General features: G+C 40.3%; 1 protein-coding gene across 1 annotated transcript in view; it reads right to left on the bottom strand.

Moving 5' to 3' along the window:
- Positions 1-280: 280 nt before the first annotated feature.
- The window catches only part of STMN2 (stathmin 2), a 41,163-nt gene continuing 21,225 nt past the window's right edge, over positions 281-20,218 (bottom strand). The window contains exons 2-5 of the mRNA XM_066564127.1: positions 16,041-16,136; positions 15,233-15,405; positions 3,997-4,188; positions 281-1,641 (exon numbers count right to left, since the gene is read on the bottom strand). Of these exons, the coding sequence (XP_066420224.1) occupies positions 1,582-1,641; positions 3,997-4,188; positions 15,233-15,405; positions 16,041-16,136 (521 nt within the window). The 3' untranslated portion in view covers positions 281-1,581. The remainder of the gene's footprint in view (positions 1,642-3,996; positions 4,189-15,232; positions 15,406-16,040; positions 16,137-20,218) is intronic.

Here is a 20,218-nt window from a genome sequence, read left to right as displayed (position 1 = left end):
TAAGGAGTGCATGTGCATGTGTATATAGCCAGTTCTTTTTTAATAAACTCAATGCTAGAGGTCACATTTATAGGCTCAGTTTATATGGTAGCCTTTAAAAAAAGCCAGCCTAAGCACTGGAAAAGGCATAGCAGGAATTAGTCCCATATTAGCAGAGAAATAGGCTTGGTCTATTAATAATTGTTTTAGTCTCATTTCCATGTTTTTATGACTACATTAGGTTTTCCCCTTACATGGGCACATGCTAGAGACGTAATGGAGCCAGAGAAGAAACAAGCCCTTTTTCAGTTCACAGAACCCCAATTCTTTATTAATCACAGCTTGCTCACAATGACATACAGGAAAATAGCACTAATGAAGAGTAGAATATGCAGGCAGCAACCTCCAGGGGGGGTAGGGACAACTTCAAAACTGCAGCTATTTTGGGGATGATGTGTTGGGTTTGGTGATATTGTACTTGGCACAAGCACCCTGTCTAGTCATTCCTCCTGCTTCAGCCCTCTTAGTCCTAGATGTCTGTCCCTAGGTAGGATTGGCTAACACTGAAGAGTAAAGGTCATGATGAATGGAAGTCAGCAGTGTCATAAAAAAACAGTAACAACTGGCTCATGGGTTCCAGGTGAAATACTCAGTAGCCTCTTGTACTATTACGCATGTAATGTGGTAGCATCAGATAAGTATCATAGATCATGGCACCTACCAGATAAAGCCACTTGATGCTATCTATTAGTTGCTCCATCAATAAATTTTCAAGTGGTGAATTAAGCTCACTTTACAATTAGCATTAGTATGGCTGTTTGGCATAATCCAAAACTTGTCACAGCTTGATGGTTACAACGTGCCTCTTAAATTTGTCTCAAACTGATTTTGCTTGATTTCATTCTGCTGCACAGATGTTTTTGTTGCCTCTCACCTCAAAAAGCAGAAGCAACAAACACGCTGTGTAGCGATTCAATCTCAATTGTACAGCACAGTACAGAGCCCTGCAGCATAAGTTGCATTTGAAAAACCATTTTAAGAGCCTTTTGTCTTGGACAGCTGAACGTGAAGTCACAATACCTGTGATCTAGTCACTGTTTCAAGGAAGCTTATAGATGGCAAAGCAGTCTAGGTTATTAGGCAATGATTGGCCTCTAGCACCATAGAACTACTACTGACCTCATGGTGGGTTGGAATGAGAAGTCGCAGGGAATGGAATTAGACACGAGGTGCTTCAAATGAACAGACCCAGCAAATTCAACCGAGTGGAAATAGACAACATCAGAAGCCTGTTACAGGACATGTAAGATTATGAAATAACTTGCATAATGCAATAATTGTTTTTTTTAACAAAAATGTAAGTATTTACAAAATAAGATCCAAGTTTTTTAAACATCAAGCAAATCATTCTGCAAAGAGACCGCATTGATTTTGTCTTTATTTTTTTTTGTTTCTTTTTAAAGTTTTTTATTGAGTTCTTGTTTTTACCTTTTTTTTAAACCACGTCATACATTTCCCATACTTATATCGCATGATCCATAATAATATAGGCAGGGGGAGTTTACTAATGGTGGGGATGGGTCACATCCACCATTGCTGTTTTCAGCCAGACAGTTCCACCTGGAGCTCCTTGTTTCTACGGACCTCTGCAGCATGCCTCTCCTGGAAAACATCAAGAACAGAAAAATCAAATATTTTTCTCATTCCACCTGCCCAGGAAGGTTCATGCTGACAACCTGTTTAGTTCATGCATTAGATGCTTGTGCAAAACTTGTTTCACAGCACAACCATCTTTAAAAGAAGCAACACAGGAGAGGTGTCATCCACCAGATCAGCCTGAGGCAAATTTTGTGTTTACTTTCTACTCTTGCTCTGGAGCTCTTTTATCTGATATGGCCTTATAATCCTCAGTGCCTCACAGAGTTTCATTTAAAAGGGCCACATAGAGAGGTGCTGCTTGCAGCATAAATTGTGCCCCATGCTCACATTTGCCCTTTGAATTCCTGGATATTAAACTAAATATAGGGAAGGATGAGTGTGGAATTAATTGCCTGCACATTGTATGTTAGTTACTCTGTTATCTGTAGCATTTAGGAACTGTAATAAAGATCCAAGAACTTAGTTTCAATGAGGGAAGTCAATCTGAACATCTCAATAATTTCCTTAGTCTGAACACTGAAGCTACCTGATCTCTTGAGTCTTTCTCTGCCTATGACGAAGAATATCACCTATTGCACTAACTTAATATGTAAATCAGTCCTTTAAAGATTTGTAATACTGAATGCTAAATTTTATAAGGGACTTGTTGCTTGGTGTTCCTATTAACTGCAGCATACAGAAGTTATTTCTGCAGTAGCTTCTAGACACCAATACCTTGGGGAACCCACACCTCTGTGTAACTGTGGAAGACTTAGAACCAGAGACCTCACTTCTTTTTCTGTATATTAAGAATTTTGATGTTGGCAAATTATGTTTGTTTTTGATGCTTTGGTGTTGGCAAAATTGTATTTTTCAATTACTGGTCAGAGAAAATGTTTCCAAGAAAGTTACTGTCATCTTTCCTCAGAAGTCTTTCTTGGGTTTCATGTATATATGCTATCACATTCAGGGTTTAACAGTCTGCTAACATTAACCTAGGACAGAGAGATGCATCAGCTGTCCTTCCCACTTCCTTTTGGACCTTGAGAATAACTAATTTGCTTTTCCCTTTGTTTTCATAAGGTCTGGGTATGTGCCTGCAAATGAAGCTAATGCAAAAATGTCAAGCAATCTGGGTATAGCTTTTAAGCTCAAGAATTATCCTGTTTGTGTAGTTACTTGTAACATCATCCTTTGGATTCTGTTGTTTCTTTCCTACTCTCAAAGACTTTTGTCTGCATCACAGATGTAGAGGTGCTTATGAAGATCGCCTTGAAAACCTCTGAGAGCTATTTTCTTTATCCAAATTACTATTGAAATAGTGTATCAGAGTATATTAGAAAGTTCATTATTGAAACAAGTGGTCACTCATGCAGAACTAATTAATTTTTTCCCTAACACTTCTAAATCTTTATTTGCATGTTTCTCTCCCTTGTGTGGAAGGGTTTTTTTGGAGAAGGACATCATCCTGCATCTAGGGTTTGTGATTCCCTGTTTCCTCTGGATGTACCAGAGGAATGATCTCCATAGGAAAATTTACTCCCTTCCTTGCAAGACTTGTGGTAAGACATACCTCTTTTGCTGTATATGAAAGATTTTTTTTTCATAATTTTTCATCTTTCTCCTCTGAGAAACCAAGAATTACAGACATAGGGCAGTTGTTTGATTTGATCAGTGACTTTTCTTAGAAGCTAAAATCTAAACACAAGTGACCTTTCATTTGTTCACAGAACTTCTTAAAAGCTAGAAAACCAACCTTTCCCTAGAGACAGTCCAGCAAAGGGCCATGAGGATTAAGGAGCATCTCTCAGTCTCTGCTATGAGGAAAGGCTGAGAGAGCTGGATTGTTCAGTTTGGAGACAGCTCAGGGGGATTTTACAAATATCTATAAATACCTGAATGAAGGGAACACAGAGCCAGGATCTTTCCAGTGGCGCCCAGTGACATGATCAGGGGCAATGGGCAAAGCCTAAAACCCATGAGGTTTCCTCTGAACATCAGGGAACACTTTGTCATTGTGAGGTGACCGAGCACGGGCATAGATTGCCCAGAGTGGAATTGGAGTCCTCATTCTTGGAGATATTAAAAAGCCACCTGGACATGGCCCTGGGCAACTGGTTCTACGTGGCCCCCCTTGAGCCTGGAGTTGGATCAGATGATCTCCAGAGGGCCCTTCCAACCTCAGCCATCCTGTGATTGTGTGACTGTAGCACTTCAGTCCTTTTTTGAACTGAGTGGGGGTTTAGACAGGCATCAGTAGCTCTGACTTAAAAATAGCTCAAGTGTAGCAGCTGAGATAAGGACTATGCACAACATCTCTGCAAAATATTGATTAGCTTTCCCTCTCTAGTCTAAGGTGAGGAGTGATGGTGTGGTTACCTTCTCTTGGAGGCGTTCAATAAGAGCAGCTAAATTAGCTTCACGGTTTTCTTTGATCTGTTCCATTTTCAGTATCAGCTTTTCCTCTGCCATTTTGCTGAAGTTATTGTTCTCCTCCAAAGCTTTTTGAAGCACTTCTCGCTCATGTTCTCTCTTCTCTGCCAGATGTTTCAGCACCTGGGCCTCCTGGGACTGGAAACAGAGACACAGGCTGAGAAGAAATACTCCTGTGGAGCAAAGCATGTTGCCATGTTGCCAAGGAGCACGGTTCCTTGCCATAGGGCAACAATTCCCTGAGTGTGGAAACTGTGTAAAGTTTGCCGCCTTTTTTTAGAAGGTCACTTTGTGACTGAACCAGGTTAGCCTTAGGTTTAGAAGCACTGGCTGAATGTGGGGTACACGCCTGAGACAGCAGCAGAGAAGTGTCCAAAGCTCTTCTGTTAACAAGAAATGCTGCTGTGCTGCTGCCCTGGCTCGCCTGCATTGCTGCAGTGCTTGCTCAACCTCTGACAGATGCAGTGTCTTAACTACAGGCCTTTTATCTTTAGAGACAGGGACCTGGGGTTGAAGAAATGTACAGAGTAATTTCTGTGGAGATTACTGATGCAGGACAGGTGCAATTTTCACCCAGGCTGGACTGTTCTATAACGTGCTTGAATAGTTAATAACAGGTTTGGAAGTTCATTGACATGAAAGACAGGCAGCATCAATTCAGACAATGTTTCTTCCCATTACATTTATATTCAGATTAATCTCACTGATTAGGAAGAGAAAAAAAGTGTTTTATTGCATAGAAAATACCAAAAATTTTTAGTTAAAAGTTTTTATTTTTCAAGGAAGATGAAAACTGCAAGTAGGAATTAAACAGATGCAGTCTATGCTTAATATTGTGTTCTCCCTTGCAAACTCACTTCTCAGAAGCATAAGCTTTGTTATGTATATTCAATCAAATTTCTAACAGGAAACCACCAATCCTAGGAAAGAAGCCAAAAAGTTGCAGCATCATGCCCATTCTCCAGGCTAGTTGAAAAGGCAATTATTTGGAAAGGATGAACAACATCATATGCTTTTGGATAAAATATATGAGAAGCAGCATGAGAAGAAACAGAAAAACTTGAGAATGAAATAGGACACTGGGAGGCTAAATGTGTATTTCAGTGCTGATCCCAAGGCACTGTTGCCATTGTGATCCATAAAAATGAGTTAGTTTATGGCCTAAATTAAGGGTTTTAACCATTAATTACAATTTGTGGTAATGAAACCTTTTAAATTCTGTTGTGTGGCTTTAAATGGACTGAAAAAGACTGCATTTCTTTTATATGAGCAAGACTTAGCTAGGAGAAAACAAATATTTTAATGAAAGTAAGATATGCATAGAACAAAATGCACTGGCAGGGCAAATAAAGGAGATTCTAGAAAAGGCTGCAAAGGCAAGGCAGAACATCTTGCAGCAAGATGCTGGGGTAAAACACATCTGGCTTTGAAAGGCTGTAATGGCTTGCTTGAGATAGGACAGAGGCACTTCCATCCATGCTTATCACTTAATGAGTTTCACCTCTGGCCTGGCTACAGGTACAAGCTCATTTCTCCATTTCCCAAACTGATCTCTGGAGCACCTGCTGGCAGGAATGGTCTCCTGGAAAGGCTGGTACCTCCCTGAGACTCTTCCTGCCTCCTCTCTCCCTTGCAGCATATGCTGAACAGAGTAATAGAGCGAGCATTTTTCATGTCTCTGACTCTGTTGTGCCAGATTAAAGATGTTGCAAATGGGAACAAAACCCCTCAGATAGATGAAGCCAAAAGCAGAGGGAATTTCACTGGTGGAAAATAGAAGAAGGATGAGCCAAAGACAAGTAGAGCTAGGCAAAGAAGGAATTTTGTAAACCAATTAAAAATCATATAAGCCCCATAAGTTTAATTAAAATATCAAAAAAAAATTATATAATAAAAGTAGTTTATTTTGAAACAAAATGTTTGATTTCAGGTACTTAGCATTTAATAGTTCTTAACCATAGGTTAATTTACTAAGTAAAAAAGTTATTTTGAGATCTGATGCAATGTAAACCTGAAATAATTAAATATTTTCATCTCTCTTTCCCACTTGCGGACAAACTTGAGTGGCCCAGTTTGACTAGTGCTTCTAAAGTTATTCTGCATTTTTTTGTTTAATTTACTACTCAACAGCAATCTCTCAAAAGTCTACTTTTGGAAAAGTTACAATCATTAAATTTTGTTTGCTGATATGAATTTTGTGAACCCTTTGCTTAAATGATCTAAAAGTAATGGATAATCTGGGAAGGCATTTATTTTCCTGTTGGGAGGCTGACTAGAAAAGACACCATTAGACTAATTTAATGTAATGTCCTTTCCCATGAAACATTTCAGAAGTGACTTGTTAATTTGAAAGGCTAACATTTCATAGTGTTTAAATATGCATGTATAATGTGTTATAAAATCAGACCTTTCCAGATTTGGAAAACAATTTTCAAGGACACAGCCATGCACTAATAAAAAGTAAGATTTGGACTATGCAGATAAGCATTTTTTAAAAGAGCATTTGCTTTCAATGGCGGCAGCAAAATGCCTTTGAGATTTTGAGGCACTTGCCCAATTTTCAAGATTTGTTTTCTTCATTCAAACCCTTTGCCTTCTGGAAAGACTTTTTATCATAAGTCCTGGAGAACACTGAAAAATTAGAGCTTCATATCAAAGTACGCATATTTCTGGATGCTGTGCTGGCAGACAGTACATTCAAAAGTAATTTGTCCTATAATTCATGATAATGAAGAAAATCCTTATCCTCTAATTCAGTATTTACTGGATGCAAATTGGGTTGGCACCAGAAAGAGACTGCTTGAAAGCTGAACCAGGCCTCAGGAAGTGACTGTAAATCCCTAATGTGATTTTCCTTTACAATATGTCTTTAAAGGCACATTGTGACGAATTTTGAGACAGGAAAATCACTGGTACTGGTTCAAAATAAAGGAACCCCCCCCCCCCCCGCCATGAAACATCCACAGGGTAAAATGTCATTCAGACTGATGTCCCTTCTCTAATGGCCTTGTACCCCAGCTGTCAGTCTGCCTGTTTCCCTGGTGCTCAGATCATTCTGAAATCCCCTTATGACAATTCTGGAAGGCGCCTGCTATGTGTTTGTACTGGATTGTCAAATTATTTTCTGTTTCCAGCCCATTTGGCAAAAGAACTTGGCCACCCTGTCTGTTTAAAGTCTACTACGCATCCAGAAATGGGTAAATGAATGACCATGGATACCCAGGGGAGCTGGGATTAATAGATTCCCTTTGTTGTTTGTTTTGGATTTTAAATGGCTGTGTTTGGACTCACACAGCTCCACAGTGATGCAAGATTCCAACAACCATAGGAGGTTTTCATTTTATTTTTGACACTGTTTGAAGTGCTGGAAAGGATATTTTCAAAATTTTTATAGTTATAACACAGTTGTATACTGCTTATGGTGTTTCTTATACAGATGTGGTAAGAAAATGAAAAAAAAAGGCTGTAAACAAGATGAAAGATAAAGAAGACTAATAAGGAGAGAAAAATATGAAATGGTAGAGCAAAAAAGCAATATTCAAGGGGAAATGTTCAGAACACTTCTTAAATATAACAAGGCATAACCAATGCAGCTCCAGCTGCAGCATCCAGTGTTACATCATAGAATCAAAGCATCATAGACTGTCTTGAACTGGAATGGACCTTAAAGATCATCCAGTTCTAACCCCCTGCTACAGGCAGGTACATCTTCCTCTAGACCAGGTTGTGCAAAGCCCCATCCAACCTCATCTGAGGCACTTTGAGGAATGGGGCACCCACAGCTTCTCTGAGCAACCTGTGTCACTGCCTCAGCCCTTGACATTAAAGAGCTTTCTCCTACCATCTAATCTAAATCTCTCCTCTTTTAGTTTAAAACCATTCTTCCTTGTTCTATCACTATCTGTGCTTGGAACAAATCACTTCCCCTCCATTTTACAAGCCTCCTTAAGGTACTAAAAGGCCACAAAATAATGTGGAGAAACAAAAATATTTATTTGTTAATAATTAAATGTGGAGGAATAAAAATACTGGAGAAAAGTCCTGGTACAAATACCTTTGCTCCAAGAAACATACTGATGTGCTAAAAGTGCAGGCAAACTCCTGTGATATTCATATCATATTTATTTAAAGGATTTTGTGCATCTTCAGTTTTCAGAGATGAGTGGTTCAAAAGGAAATCTACATCTGGTACCTAGATGGCTGGAGATAGATGCAGACTAAACACTCCATGAGCAAAATTAGTTATGGAAACTGGCTTTGGAGATATATTGTTTAATTACTACTCACATGAAGAAAATTCTCCTTATCTGAGTAAGAGGTGCTTTATTTTCTCACATCTATCTATCTTTGTTTGACAGATATATCCAAATATTGAAGTAATTAATGTGGAGTTAAAATTAATCCTTTATTGCTCTTAAACAAGAAATGGGTTCAGACAACTGTTTTTAAGCTGGAAATTTCAGCTTGAATGCATTCAACATCAGGTACCAGTACCTTTGGTTACTAGGGTGTCTTAGTGCTCCTCTTTCACAGCACATTTTATCACTGACTGTTTTTTTTTGTTTTTTAACAAGGCAGTTGTTCAGAAGAAGCTGCAGTAATGTTTGTGTTCCTCAACACACTGTGTATCTAAGAGACACTATTAATGGACAGATTGTGAAGACAGGAGGAAAGGCTTCTACTGCAATGTAAATGCCAAGGTGAAGCCTTGGTATGGTGACTTGAAGTATTGATGTTTTCAGTGGAAGGAACTGAGGCTGGGATTTTTCCATGTAGAAGCATGGGAATGGTCTCAAATTAGACTTCTCTCAGAAATACCCATTTGGCAGGAGAGTCAGAGACATGTGATCTGTAACTATGGGTGAAGCTCTGCTTCTAGTGAAGCTAGATAATGAAAATTTTTGCTTAAATTTAGGTGGGGATTTCTTTTTTCAATTTATTTTTGTACAGTCTGCCAAACAACCTTTGGGATGTGGAGGAAAAAAACAAAGCCCATCCATGTTGTGATTCAAGAAAACTTTCTCTTCCTCAGCTGGCACAAAATTGCTGCTCTCATGGTTTGACCTGTGGGGGTGAACAAGGCATGTTGGGAGCATGCAAGAAGCACCACCTGAGCCTCTGCCCTCATGGTCTGCTGCAGTTTGAGGCCTGGCATTATAAAGTTAATGAGGATCAATGTCAAATTGTCTTACTGTTGTTCATTAGTGGCAGAGCCCATGGCAGAGTGGGCAGAGAATGTTTGCCAGCAGTGGGATGCATGCTCCTCGCTCAATGTGGTCTGAGACAGACCCTGGTGCCTAACACCAAATCCTCTCCTTGTTGGTAGCAAACATCTTCCTACAGGCCCATATTCCATAAGCTAACATGTGGTTTTGGATGAGTGTGGTGGTTTGACAGGAAATGTGTTTTTTGGGATGCTGTGTTTTGGGCCAATGGATATTCAGGCTTTAATATTGGCATTTAACCTGGCCATTGGGACATGGACACGCCTCTGAGAACACGGGGTTAAAAGCAGAGCTCTCCCCTGGGAGGGTCCTCTTGGGTTTCCGGCGGGAAAGAGTTCGGGTCTCTCCCCCGGCCCAGCTGCTGGCTGGGCAGGGGGAGGGGAAAGCCATGTGGCCGAGAGAGGTAGGCCTGAGCCCGGGGGTGGAAGGGTGGAAGAGAGAGAGAGAGAGAGAGAGAGAGACCGGGAGCCACCGGGCAGCCCCCCCTGAGAGACAGAGAGAGAGAGAGAGAGAGAGCCGCTGCCTGGGACTGTAACCTTGAAGCTTGATAAACATGGGCCTGTGCCGGCAGCACGGCTGGGACGGAGAAGAAGGGGGGGGTTCAGCCAGCCGCTTGTAGGAGCTTTTAACCCCTTTTTGGAGAATGAGAACTTTACAGAACATTGACCTTTCCTAGAAGATAGAGTGGAAGATGAGGAAGGAAATGGGCCAGTGTGAGAGAGGTCTGGGCGAGTGAGAGATAGTAGAAGAATAGAGAAGAATCCTAGTGGGAAGAGATGATGGAGTAGCTTTTGCTGGACTCTTTTTGTACAGCCATGGACAGAACCATTCCTTGTGATACAGAGACTGCATTCTAGGGGGAGGCAATGGCCTCAGAACCAAGAGGGTTCAGTGTTGATGCCCCTCGGCCCCAGGGGGTGAAAAAATATGGGGGGGACAGGTGTCCCAAAGGAGAGATTGTGGGGACAGGTGTCCCAAAGGAGAGACTGTGCCTTTTTTGGATCGGGACAGAGCATCCTTAAAAGACAACCCTAGAAGCAGTTCTGGTCCGTGTTCAGTGGTGAGAGCACTGGACATGAAAGGAAGAGGTCACGATGGCAGATGTACTCCGGGCGGTGCCACGAGTGACACAGAAACACACGAGGCTTCAGCTGTGTTTCCAGGGGAAGCTCATGGTACAAGAAGGACTCCTCTCCTCTTGATGAACTGAGGATTGATTGTCTAAAAGGTGCTGCTGGACCGAGAATTGGTGATTTGAGGAACAAATGTGTTGGAAATTTGGTGGGGGGAGGAGGAAATGCATTTGTGAGGTTTTCATTTTCCCTGTTTGTGTGTGTTCCTTTTTATCTGTAGTTGTAGAGTAGTTAATAAAGTTCTGGTTCTTTTTTCCCTAAGTAGGAGCCTGCTTTGCTTATTCCTGGTCACATCTCACAGCAGAAACCAGGGAGAAGGTATCTTCATGGGGGCACTGGCATTGTGCCAGCGTCAAACCATGACAATGAGGAACTGTGAAGTTTCTTGGAATTTTTGCTATCTTTGGTTACTTAGGAGTGAACCCCTGTGTATTGACACACTATGGTGTAAAGAAAAATGTGACAGAAACATCTGTTTCTGGTGCTGATTACACCTATTACTGGGACCTTTACATGGAAAAATGCTTCATGCTGTGTTACTTCTCCACAGAAGCACAGCTGAGGGCCAGCAGCAATAGAAAGGAAGATCAATAGGTGGGCAAGACAGGAGACATATGTCTTGGGCATTGCCTATCTTCATTCCCATTCTTCTCACCTTAAAATTTGGTAGGAAAGGGTAACAGAAATGAGATGGAAGGAGAAAGCTTGACTTTTGACAGGGAAGGAGCACATCCCTTCTCTGCCTGTCACCTGGAGCAGCAGTTCTGTAGGTATCATGCAATGTCCAGGGAGGAACATCTGTCCCCCAGCTCTGCTGCCTTCCCTGCCTTCCCCCAGCAGCCTCCTGTACAGAACACTAAACATGGGTGGAAAAGCAGAGATGGTAAAGAGTACCAAGAGCCCCCTCTGGGCAGGTGTGGGGCTGGCTCAAAGGGGCAATGAGTTGGATGCTGAAGCCCAGCGCTGAGTGTGGTCCTGAAGCTGGCAGAGATGCCCTGGGCTGGCTGCAGCTGTGGGGAGCACAATGAGCCTGGCCCAGGCTGGACAGCAGGCTTGTCTTGTGGCATTTCATTGCAACAGCATTAAAAATCCAGGAAGCTGGAAGTCTGTATCCAACAGCATGAAATTAAAAAAAATATGACTGTTTTCCTGCATTCTTCGTCACACTAAGCTCTAGGGATAAGCTTGATTCAGTTTCATCCCAATACAAAGCCATTAAAAGGATTTAATTACATACAATTTCTCGTCTATAATCCACAGTCTAGAAGAAATGCACATCCCTTTAGTGTTTCCTTTTTATGCTACTAAGTAAATTGAACACAGGCAATAAAAACAAATAATTTGACATACGCCCCTTGAAGTTTCTACACCACTAATAATAACAGCTGAACATTCAAGGCCAATGGGTAAAAATTGATAAATGTTAAATATTCTGTAAGAAAAACTTCTGCTCCATACAATGTCACAGTGCTCTAATTTCTTTCTGATTATCCACCAAGGTAGAAAAATATAGCACACATATGCCAAAAAAAAAAAAAAAGAAAAGATAATAATGACATGCTGTAAAGAGGATTCTATAAATGGAAAGGACTAATCTGTAACTAGCTCAAATGGGCTTTGCTGTGTAATGCAAAAAATAAAAAATGCCTCAGGTGAAACTCTCTGAGAGGATGAGGTCAGGTAGAGAAAAAAAGGAGAGAAAAGGAAAGGAGTCCTGTAAAAGCTTACAAGGAAATAAACAAGAATGACAAACTGGAAAAAGCCTAAGCAGGAGACTGCTGAAGTGCATGTATTGCTCTAGATGGTCTCATGAGTTTGAATATTTATTAATGAACACTGCCTAATTAACAGAGCAGAACCTAATTCCTAAGCAGCGTAAAATTCGTTAGCAACTTGTTTTCTGAAAAGGCAATTCTCATCCTTTAGTTATACTTGATTGGAGTTAAAATTGTGCTGGAAGGACATGCCTGACAGCTTTGTACATAGATTGAAAAGTATGATAAGAACAGCCATGCTGGCTTTTGGAGAAAGTCTGCCTGGTTTGTCTAGCAGCACAAAGTGGAAGAAGATGCTGAGGGAAACTCTAGATGAAGTGGGGCAAGTCTCTCTAGTTTTCATCAGTCAGCAAGTTCCATATTTCCTGAGTCACAAGTTCCATTCACATAATAATTTCCTACAAGGTAGTGCTCTATAAATTTTGCTATTATATTTTTGAGCTAAATAACATTTTAATAACCTCTAAACAGTCTGTGATAACAAATAAATCTTAAATAAACAAGACATGAAAACATGATTCCTTTTTGAAATCTCTGTCTGATGATGTCTTTGAATGTTTTGTCCCCTCTGGATTGTGTGAAATAGAATATAATTGTTCCTATTCATCTTCTCATTACCATTCATGACTTTGTAGACTTGTATTTTATCTTTCATCTGTTGTCTCTTTCCAAGCTGAAAAGTGGACTGTTTAATTTATCTTCTTATGGAAGATTTTCTGGTCCTCTAATTGCTTTTTCATCTTTCTCTGCACTATGCCTTTTTTGGGGCAAAAATGAAGTCAATAGTTAAGATGTGAGAACACCAGGTATTTTTAAACAGTGATGTAAAGAAACATTTTGCTCTATTCTTTGTTCCTTTCCCAGCCATTTCTGCTGCAATGCTAATGTGCAGGATCTTGTCTATTAAAATAACTCAGTTATATGTTCATTCAAAATGAATACAGTATCAAGGGGAAGAAATGGCAGGTGTCTGTATTGCTATCACTGATTACCAATCTATTGCATGATGAGTTTTTCTGTAGGAAGAAATGAACAGTAATGAAATCAATGGAATGAAATCTCTGAAACATTCAATTTGTAATTTCCACCAAGTATATGCATAATATCAGGCCTTTTATTGCTGTCATTTCATTCTGTGTCTGTATCTTTACTTGAGCATTTGCACTCAGCACACAGGAACTTTACAGACTGAGTTTTTGGGGAATATCATAACTTGGATGAGTGAGAGCTCACCCCTCTCAGCAGGTGCTAGTGCAAATGGAAATTCCTTGGATTTACAGTCATCACGTCTTACTGAAATGAATGCTCTGGCAGAAATATTTGTTTGAAAGAAGTGATAGTGCTAATGAGTGTGTGCTGGAACCACAGAATCATTGTTAGCAAGCCAGCAAAAATGACAAATGTAGCAACACTGCAGTTATCATCTAGATGAATTGTTCAAATTAGTGAGGTCCAGAATAGTCAGGTTTCACTGCAAATCCAAATTAAGTGCCAGGTTTTAAAGCCCTGTCAGTAATCCAGATCTACTGACTTCAGCAGAGACATAACAAACCACACCCCAGAGTAATCATTCCCTTGAGGTTCTTGACAAGTGACCCTGATCTGGTCTGACAGGAATAAAAGAGAATGGAACTGCTTTTCCTGGCTATCTGTGGCACAGATGCTGTACCTGAACTTCTGTATATGTTTTTGATGACATCAGGAAAAGTTGTGTTAACAGCAGTTTTAGCAAGAAATCACATTGTTTAAAAGAGAAATAAAAGGCTTAAGAGATATATAAGCTTATTTCATTTTCAGAAACCCTCTGCAAGGACTCCATGGGCAGGTAGAAGGGGTTTCTAAGTTTCTAATGCCTATTTAACTGTGCAAGCTGATTTGCCATGAAATAACATTGATCTCCTGGGTGAAGGACACAGAAAGCACGAAGATCCTAAAGCTTCTGTGTCTCGCCTTTGTTTATCAGCAAAAAGAAACATGAATTAACCAGGACAATATATTGCCAATTTTAATTTTTCTGTGGTCATTGCAGCCAGTCATGACTTTTCTGAAATGGTGCAACACAGCACAAATGCTGTGTGTATATAGAACACTGATAATTTCCAGGCTAGCAATTCAGGCTGGCTATGATGAGTGCCTCATTGTCATCTTCTGACTTGTTTGATCTGGAGTTTGTCTTTTTCTCTTTGCAGAAAGTAAAAGGAAAAAGCAGCCTGATTTAGCTCTGACTTAGAGAAAAGGAAGACCTCTTCAACATATCAGTCATGATGAAAGGCAAATAAGCAGTTAATGGGTATTTCCATCTGCCTTTGTGCCAGCCTTTGTGAGAAAGGTGTAGCAACTCTTCCAAATGCCATGTGACAAACTTAGTGATTACGAAACAGAGCTTTACCATTGTGGGTAGGATCGTAAAGAGGGGAAGACATAGTCTGTGCAAAACCCTAGAAAGCCAATTTCCATCACTACTGAAACTGCTAGAAATGCCTCTTAGCATCTGTGCCATGCTAGTGTCTTCATTAAAGTGTGTGGGAATGATCCCAAATTCACTCTACTCAGGGTGTTCCTCTATATTGCATAAATAAGACATTTTAGCTGCCTTATGCAGACCCTGTGAATAATTTCCATGGATGCTACGAGGAGTCAAGATCTGGTAGCACCAAGAGCATCTGCTTGAATTGCAGATCTGCCTCTTAAACTCAGACACAATAACTCTACTGGCTTTGAGCAACTATTACAGATGCCCTGAATGAAGCATTAGTTATGCTCACATTGTAAGCAACTGCATTTGAGCCCACTTGGCCTCTGTCTGAAGTGAGGTCTATTTTGTAATGCATGCTTCCCCAGAACTGAGACCAGGGAGGCTTGCTTGCAAGCTGCTGAAGGACAATGAACTCATTCATTTCTATAAACATATAAATGATTTTTGTCCATGAAGGCTACCATGACTCAGTGATGGCAATGGAAAACACACAAACAGACAGGAAACTCAACTGCTATTCTGTACACTAAATCATGTCTGATTACTAGCATATTTTTTTTTAAGGAAAGGTACCTTTCTCCTCTCCTCTGCAGCCTCCAGCTTTTTCTGGATCTCCTCAAGAGAGAGTTCTTTCTTCTTTGGAGAAGCTAAAGTTCGTGGTGCTTCTGAGACTGGAGATGGCGGCTTTAGGATCAGTTCAAAGGCCTGGCCTGAGGCACGTTTGTTGATTTGTTTCACTTCCATGTCTGCACAATAAGGTGGGAAATTGTAAGTCCTTAATATACCAGCAGTATTCAGGAGAGAAGCAGCACTGATATCAGAGTAGGATCAGAAGCACAGACAAATGATTTAGCATCTTTGCCTTGGGCATTTTAAATGCAATGGCAGATTATGGGCTGAAAACTGTTCTCAGGAGTACATTCCATTTTATTTGTAATTGCTTAATTATACCTTAATCTCATAAAGATAAAAAAAAAATTACAGCAATTTTGGATGCTTATTAGGGTTCTGTGCCATTTCACACCCCCTGAAAGCAATGCCCAAGCTGGTTAATTTTTTAGGCATCCTTTCATCTTTTCTTCACTTTCTTGGGAATTATGCCAGCTATGAAGAACTGTAATTCGCAAATGGGGAGTAGGGAAAGAACAGCTCAGTATGAGAGGACTAACATTAAAAGTTTAGTCAGCTCCTATTAGGAGCAATATCCAGCATCATGGGTACTGCACACTCCATAGAAAGTATAGCCCAAACCAGCAATTAAACTGTTAAATCAGCAAAATATTCACCAACTAACACTATGGACTAGGAGGACAATTGAGTAGTTTTCCAGAACTAGCACATTTTCTGGCCTGCAGGATGATTTCCAGTAAACATCACTCACCATCATATTTGTAGATGTTCATGTTGCGAGGTTCCGGGTAAAAACAGGAGCAGATCAGCGAGAGCATGGACAGCTCCTTCATCTTTTCCTTGTAAGCTGAAAGGAGAGATCTCATTAGCATGCTTCATTTCCCCAGCTCCTCCTCTGTGAATCCTGAGCTGAGATGAGTGGCTGGGGACCAGAAAGCCTACTCCATCACCCACCTGGCAGATTTCTCTAGAAGATTTACTTTCAACTATTTATTCTCAACATTGAACCTTTATCAAATCACAAACGAGATCCTCAGAACTGGCTTCTGGTCCCCTACATGACCTCAGCCTTGGGCATAATGCAGGCAGTCCTCTCTGATTTATGGAAAGTGATTTTGGCTACCAGGAAATGCATTTAGCATTGGAAGAGTGCCATGACTCCACTCTCCCCTGGCAGGTGGAGAGACATGAATCTCTTACACTTCCTCTGATGTATCCAAATGCAATTGAGAACAGCTATGAAAAGCTGGCCATAGGCTAAAGACATTATTTCAAAAATGAAAATGTCATCCAGAAAATTAAAAACAAAACCAGAAATAGGGATACATTTATCAAATAATTTGCATAATGTCCTTAATATGCTTAACTACCTGAAACAAAGCTTTTCATTCCCCACCTACTGGCCAATATATATGGCTTTCATACTCAGGTCTCGTCTATATTAGCTGATGCCATTAATACCTTTGTAATTTACCTTTATGGTGCTATCTTTGCTGACTTTATAATGCCTGTAGGCCCCAGTCATGAACTGAGGAGGCACTGGTCTAAAAATGGTCATACCAATATATAATCATTATGCAGTGAGCACTGTGCTCACCCTTCCTAATTGCCTGTAAGTAAGCAAACAGTCTCATACTTTGTCACTTGGCAAGCCAATGACAGAGCCCAGATTGGAGCTGGCTCTCCTGGGTGCTGGGGCAGTATCCTGCCCACTGCCCACACTCCATAACACATGGATGTTAAGGCAGAGTGCTTCAAAATTCATCTTGGCACACACAAATCCCTGCTATAATCAAAATCACATCTACAGAGGCAGACACTCATTTGCTGCCAGCATGTGAAAATGTGGCTTAAAATACGTGTGACTCAAAGTATTGTATTTAACAGATTAGACCAAATTAGCCCTTGTTGTTGCTAAAGGAAAATCAGATGGTCCTTGGATCTTCAAACTGTGGATACAAATGAAATTCTCAACCAGCCTTTCTCATGGATGCTCTTGTGGTTTTTGATTTTGCTTTTCCTACTCAGAAAGAAACCTAAGATTGATGATGAGGGCTTGAGAGCCTTTGGGTGCTGCTCAGTATGATGGTATTTGAATAATCCAGAAAAAATTTCTAGCTGCCAGTAAAGGATTAGATAATTTAATTAAGCTTTGCACAAAGGCCTCTTGTGCAATCATGTACTTTGAATAAATCGCCTAAAGGAGATAGAGCTTTTCAGAAACCATTGGTAAAGGACAGGATTTGAGGTTAAGAACGTACTGAATACTTTGCTTTCAGTGAATTTAGGCTGTCATAGAAGCTTGGTCTTGACATGATTTTGGTTTGAAACCTAAGTACCAACTTGCAAGGGATAACTCAAAAATCTTCTGAAGAGAAAAACTATGTGTGGCATTCACATGCCCTCTGAACAGAGAGAAGCAGAGAAAAGAATGATCAAAACAATTCTTATTTCATTTACTGCTCCTGTGTTTGTGTGCAAGTGGAATGTATTCTGGAGATTGTTTACCTGAGGTGACCAGTTAGATCCATGAGTGTGAGTCGGGACTCTCGAACAGAGAGTCACGAGGTTTTCAGTTCAGTAGTTAGAAGTTAGGAAGTAAGTATGATGTAGTATAGTATCTCTCTTTAATACAGTATAATATAATATAATATAGTTTTAATAAAGTGAACGTTCAGCATTCCAAAGCCATAGAGCAGATATCAATCATTTCCCAGACATCGAGAACTCCCTAATTTTACTACAATCATTTCCATCTGATGTATGCTGAATTATGAATAATGATAAACATAATAAATTATTCACTTAGACTCCCATCCAACAAGCACACAGGTGTGGTTTTCCAGATGTTTCCCTGAGGAGGCCTTGCCTAGCCAGCTGCCCATACCTGGAATGGCATTCTTCTCAGCAGCAAGGTTGTGGAGTGGCTGCACATCAAACCCTGGCAGGCTGATAAACACAGAGCAAATGGACACTGGGCTGTTTGTTAAAGACATGGCCATTGATGATACAGGCAGAATCTTGTACAAGATCTGCTGAATCACTGCAAAAATGTATATCTTGAAATATCTTTGTAGAAAAAGGCATGCAAAGCAGCATCCTAAGAATCTTGCCTTTCAGGGCCTTTGTTAATATTTTTTATCTTTGCATGACATTGAATATGTTTTGCTTCCTAACATCATTTTAAATCATTAGAGAAAGGTGTTTTTTTTTTTTTCCCAGCTTGCCATCTGCAAAACACAGCAGGAGAAAGATAAGAACATGCCCAGCTCTCTTTCCTTCAGTACAATAGCTGCACTGAAAACATGCTGGCAAAATCATTGTCTTAGTTCATTCTGGCCACTGGCAGAATTAAGATGACTTTCCATCCTTCACAAGAATTACTTTTTGCTTTTTTGTGGTATTGATTTAGTCTGCACTTGCCCTAGAGACTCCTTTAACTGTAGCTGGAGCTTGGCTTGAATACTCGCAGAGGTTCTGGAGGCTTCCGCAGCCCTGGGAACCAAACAACCTTCCATGGTGGCAAACACTGGTTTTCCTGTTGTAGACTTAAGGGCTGAGGGTGTCAAAGGACCTGAAGAGGCACACACCTCCTCTAGTGTCCAGCATCAACATTGTGATGACCTGTCCCCCTTGACCAGACTCAGCTCTGAGTAGCAGGGAGCCTGCTTTGTTCAGCTCTCCTTTCCTTAAACATTTCCCTAAAACACATTAAAAAAATCTGAAAGCAGTAATGTTAGCCCAGTTGGTGGTCTGATTAAAATGGCTGAATTAAAATGGTTGGGTTAAAAACCCATGTCACACAGGTTAGACAGGGAGATAACTGTACTTTCCCAAATCCCAAGGGTTAGTGTTTTAGCAATGGAAGCCTGTTATCTCAAGAAGGTTTTCTGTTAAGAAAGCAGCACACACAGACCACACAACCAAGGGCAGAGCATTTGTGCAATCTGCACAGGACCTCTTGTGCAACCTGAAAGAGGCACAAAAATTACCTGCCTCATAGTGGAGCTCTTCAAAACCCTTGCAGACCATCAGTGATTGCAATGAAGTTTATTTTCCAAATGTGTTTCCAATGGCTTTCTAATTATATCCGTCCTTGTGCAGTCATGTAGGCTACATATCATTCCATTAACTGTGCAAGTTAAATGAAGGAGAGTAAATGATGGTAATCCTAATACTACAAAAGCTTTGATAGGGAAATTGCTAGGCAAGAACAATGTTGACAAAAGATGGCAACAGAATCTTTTGAGTTATATGCAGCAAGATCTAAATGTTTATATGCATTAAGAACACTGATTTTTGCAAAGACCAGAAGAGAATTCAGTATTAGCATTTCTTGTAGTTTTGCTGTAAATATCCTAGGTTTCATAGGTCTTAAATTCTGAAACTGTGTGATTATTCTAGAATCTCATCTACTTTTTAAGAATAAACTCCTCATATTAAGATCTGCAGAGAAAACCTTAGAAATACTGTCAAATGCCCCTAAATGTTTGACAGCTTCAGAAGAGAATGAACTCAGATGGCTTTGAAAATCAAAAATGCATGATTTTCTTTTTTTTCTGAATAAGTCCCAAATGTATCTTAATATTATTGTTTCAAGCCAACCTCACTCTTTTTCTCAAACTTGTGGATTATTTTTAACAGCCGTATTTAGAAACTGTGAAACAACTCCTTCTTTTGGGTGAACATCCATCCTCTTCCTTTTTGGGCTCTGCTTGCTTGTCTGGTTAAGACCTTCAGGGGCCTTTCAAGGGCTCCAGTCCTACAACTGCCTGAGCAAGAAGGGAAGGACAGCAGGAAACAATTCTAATGATTTCATGCCCATGTTGTATAATTTTGGAGATCTTTTATTGAGGCTAGTCTGGTCCCATGGCCTGAACAACCATTAGAGCCTGGGGCACAGTGGATATAATGCTAATACACACCCTT

This window comes from Molothrus aeneus, chromosome 1 (genome assembly GCF_037042795.1).
Source record: "Molothrus aeneus isolate 106 chromosome 1, BPBGC_Maene_1.0, whole genome shotgun sequence".
NCBI classification, from domain to species: Eukaryota; Metazoa; Chordata; class Aves; order Passeriformes; family Icteridae; genus Molothrus; species Molothrus aeneus.
This window is presented reverse-complemented; position numbering and strand designations above follow the sequence as displayed.